The sequence below is a fragment of the Austrofundulus limnaeus genome, unplaced genomic scaffold (genome assembly GCF_001266775.1).
Source record: "Austrofundulus limnaeus strain Quisiro unplaced genomic scaffold, Austrofundulus_limnaeus-1.0 Scaffold1393, whole genome shotgun sequence".
In the NCBI taxonomy this organism is placed as follows: Eukaryota; Metazoa; Chordata; class Actinopteri; order Cyprinodontiformes; family Rivulidae; genus Austrofundulus; species Austrofundulus limnaeus.
This window is the reverse complement of record NW_013953795.1, coordinates 23,606-27,525: the sequence shown is the minus strand read 5'-3', so window position 1 is coordinate 27,525 and position 3,920 is coordinate 23,606. Positions and strand designations below refer to the sequence as shown.

Sequence of the window (3,920 nt, the reverse complement as noted above, 5' to 3'; positions counted from 1 at the left end):
CACAGAACAGTCACACAGAGGTAGAGCAGACACACACAGGTAGAGCAGACACACACAGGTAGAGCAGACACACATATGTAGAGCAGAAACACAAAGGTAGAGCAGACACACACAGGTAGAGCAGACACAGAACAGTCACACAGAGGTAGAGCAGACACACACAGGTAGAGCAGACATACACAGAGGTAGAGCAGACACACACAGGTAGAGCAGACACACACAGAGGTAGAGCAGACACAGTACAGTCACACAGAGATAGAGCAGACACACACAGAGGTAGAGCAGACACACAAAGAGGTAGAGCAGACGCAGAGCAGTCACACAGAGGTAGAGCAGACACACACAGAGGTAGAGCAGACACACACAGGTAGAGCAGACACACAGAGGAGCAAAGCTGGGGGGGAGGAGAGGAGGGTTTTTTAAATGTTGGCGTGTGAGAGGGGCATGCCTATTTGACATTATGAAAATACAGAACAAATCACATCCCTGACTGGTTCACTACAGGACACAACATTTATTTGKCAAATTAAGTATGATTCCGTATTTTACATGACAGGTGGCAACACTGTCATTAGCTGATTAGGAGAACSATGTCCATCACTGACAGTCAGGTGGTCCTCAGCTGTTACCATTTAAAAACAGAACAATTTAATAGATGTTACAAAATAACCCCTTGATATAACACATTTACAAACAGAATTTCCACTGCATGGACGTTGGTCTGTCCTAGATCTGTTTGCAGGAACGCCTGTGTGTGCTATAGGTAGATATTGTGTATGAGTGTACCCACCCGCCCCTGCTTAACCATCAACTTTATGGCTTATCTACCAGCTCTAATGTACGCCAGCATCTTTGGGAACGTGTCCGCCATCATCCAGAGGTTGTATTCAGGTACGGCCAGGTATCACCTGCAAATGCTCCGGGTCAAAGAATTCATCCGCTTCCACCAGATCCCCAACCCACTGAGGCAGAGGCTGGAGGAGTACTTCCAACATGCCTGGACGTACACCAACGGCATCGACATGAACATGGTACGAGAAGCACGGCATGAGCACAGCTGTGGGTTGTGTATCATTCAAGGCTTTCCACATTATTTTTGTTTGTTTGTTTTTGTTGTTGCAACGTGACCCCAAAGTTGAGTTTATTCCCCTTTTCTGTTCRTTCTTTCTTCTCTCCAGTTTCATTTGTGTGGTTTGGATGTTTTGGACATCATTTCTGCTGAACTTTCTTGTCCCGATAATTGCTCTTACCAAATCAATGTGAAGCAGCACTGCTATGTCGTCGGCATAGTGTAATATTACATTGCAGTGTTCAGTCYTATCCATGAGCAAAAACAAAAGCCACAGTTACTTCGGATGTGTACAGTAACTGTGACTTTGCTTATCGTCGTACTTTTCGTGGTACTTATATCAGTTTGTCTTTTTCATGTCTGCCATGTCAAATGGAATGACCCCCACCACTCTGGTAAGAGCAGGAGGTACATGTGCTTACTCACCAAATGTTTTTCTTTAAATGTTCTCCAGTCATGGAACTACGTCTAACTGTGTCGTAGTGGAATGCTTTGACTGTTTTTCTTTTATATATTTATTGTTTTATTATATAAAATCAGTGGATATATGTCACCCGTACTGGCAAAATGAGTCACAAAGAGACACTTTTAAATATAAAGTTATTAAATGGTAAAGTAAATGTTAATCAAATAATGTTTAATGTTACAACTTATCAGATTTTACTTTAAAAATGGATTTGGAAGAATTTATGCTTGTTTTAGTTAGACTTCATTGATTCATTGTTTTGCATATCAATTATGGCAAAATCAATCMTTTTATATTTCTGGGGGTTGTTTTGCACTGCATCCTGAACTCATTTGCCAGCATGGGTCAAACACATACAGTATACACACACATGCGCGCACACATATACATTTACTGTATATACTGCAGTCCTTTTTATTGTTCCAAATATGCATGTTAATCAAAACATTATTGTGTAATTTCTGTCAGTTTACTGCACCTTCATAGATGTACAGTCCCTTTAGGAAGTATTCAGATCCACAGCCTGATGCTACAGTCATTTAAATTTATCTTTCCTTGTTACTATGCACTCAGTACCCCATGTTGAAAATAAATTTAATACAAAAGAAAATATCCAAAATACCACAGACCTTTTTGCATCAATACTTAAAATCTAGCTCATGTTCCATGAGGTCAAAATAACTGCCAACACCATCCTAACAGTGAAACATGGTGGTGGCAGCATCATGGTATGGACGTGTTTTACAGCTGCAGGATATGGGAGACTGGTCAGGGTTGAGAGAAAGCTGAACATGTCAGGACCGAAGACTGGACTGAAGACAATGGAAGTCTGAACCCTGAATTCCCTTCAGCCTTATAGAAGACTTCTGGGGAAACGGTCCCCATCCATGTAGCTTTCGGGCTTTTGAGGATTTGCAAAGAGCATAAGAAAATCCCYTACTGGACTTCTTGTTCCTTTGGACCCTGCTGTACATTTATTAAATAATGATTAACAATTATTGCTAACAGAGAGAGCTTGTAGAATCTGATTGTCAGGACTGTCTGCATCGAAGAAAATTATAGMTCAGAGGTGGAAACCTCCTAATGACCAATTAGCTTCTGCTAAATTAAGTTTTGCTAACTTAATGGTGCGTTCACACTAAACGCGTTTTGAGCGTCAGGAGTGTCAGYTTTACATGCAAAGTCTATGGTGGATGGGCGTAGGGAAGTACTGCGGCACGTCAAGAGCGATTAGAGCGGCGCAATTTGAACGATTTGAACGATTTGAAGCGTGGACGCTGGAGTTGGAAAATCTGAACTTTTGCAGCTTGACGCGCTGCGTGAACCAATCAGAGAGARTCCACTGTGTGACGTAGTGACAGATTTCCCGACGGGACAGTTTACTGAATGATGTCCACTAACCTGAGACAGATGGAGAGGAGCTCTTTAGCTGAAATCAAGTGCCTGCAGTCGGTGTCCTGACAGCAGATATCAGCACCGATGCGAGTCAGCGGCTCATCAAACTAGACGGGACAAAAATAGTTCAGAGCCTCGAGTCAGCTCGCAGCTCCTGGGTGATGAAACACCAAACTCAGAGCGTCTTTGAATTATCTGGTGAATTAATTATGAATTAATTATCTGATGAGCGCGACGTTCTCCTGCACCCAGTAAATAAAGCAAAGCCACTTTCTTCTTTTCATCCGACATTAAACAGAGACCGACAGAGGAGGGAGGGGTGGGGAGGCTCTCGACGCGCGTCGAGCGCTTCAAGAGCAATTGACTCGCGTCTGACCACAAGCGTCCAACTTGAAGCGTTGGACACGATTTTGACACTGAAATAGCGTTCGGTGTGAACGCACCATAAGTTTGCTAACAGCTATCTAACAAGCTAACATCAACAGTTTTGCGTCAGTCCCAGCAGTCTTCAGCTGGAAGGAGACTAAGATGTGTGACGCAGACCAGTATTTGACCAGTCTCAAGACGGCTTTTTGATGGTCTTGTTTCAGACTCGACCACACTTGTATTCGGTCCTGTCTCAGTCTCGGACATTGAGGACTTGGGATTTTATTTCCAGACAATTTAAAACTACAACTGTGGAAATATCTGTAAACTGCCAAAAATATTATCCAATAAATATACTTTCATTAGATGTAAAATGTCCTGATTAAAATCTTAGCATGACTCATTGCTAATTATGTATTTTTGTTACCGCTGTCACCCCTCACTTAAGCGCCACTCCAAAAAAGGAATGGCACAGGGGAAAAGTATTGAACACACTTACTGAAATTTATCTAATACTTTGTACAAAAGTCTTGAGAGAGCTCTTTACTTTTACCCATCATCAGATGGTTCTTGTGTGATACCTGGCCATCATTTGGGACTGAACCAGCTGCTATTAACTTGCAC

At 42.4% G+C, this 3,920-nt stretch overlaps 1 protein-coding gene across 5 annotated transcripts in view; it reads left to right on the top strand.

Moving 5' to 3' along the window:
- LOC106535239 (potassium voltage-gated channel subfamily H member 2) overlaps positions 1 to 3,920 on the top strand; it is a 44,465-nt gene that overhangs the window by 27,045 nt on the left and 13,500 nt on the right. For 3 of the 5 annotated variants that reach the window (XM_014032199.1, XM_014032197.1, XM_014032196.1), the window contains one exon: positions 832 to 1,031. In XM_014032199.1, the coding sequence (XP_013887653.1) occupies positions 832 to 1,031 (200 nt within the window). Of the gene's footprint in view, positions 1 to 831; positions 1,033 to 3,920 lie in introns of all 5 variants that reach the window. The other 2 variants (XM_014032198.1, XM_014032200.1) reach the window with 1 other exon arrangement.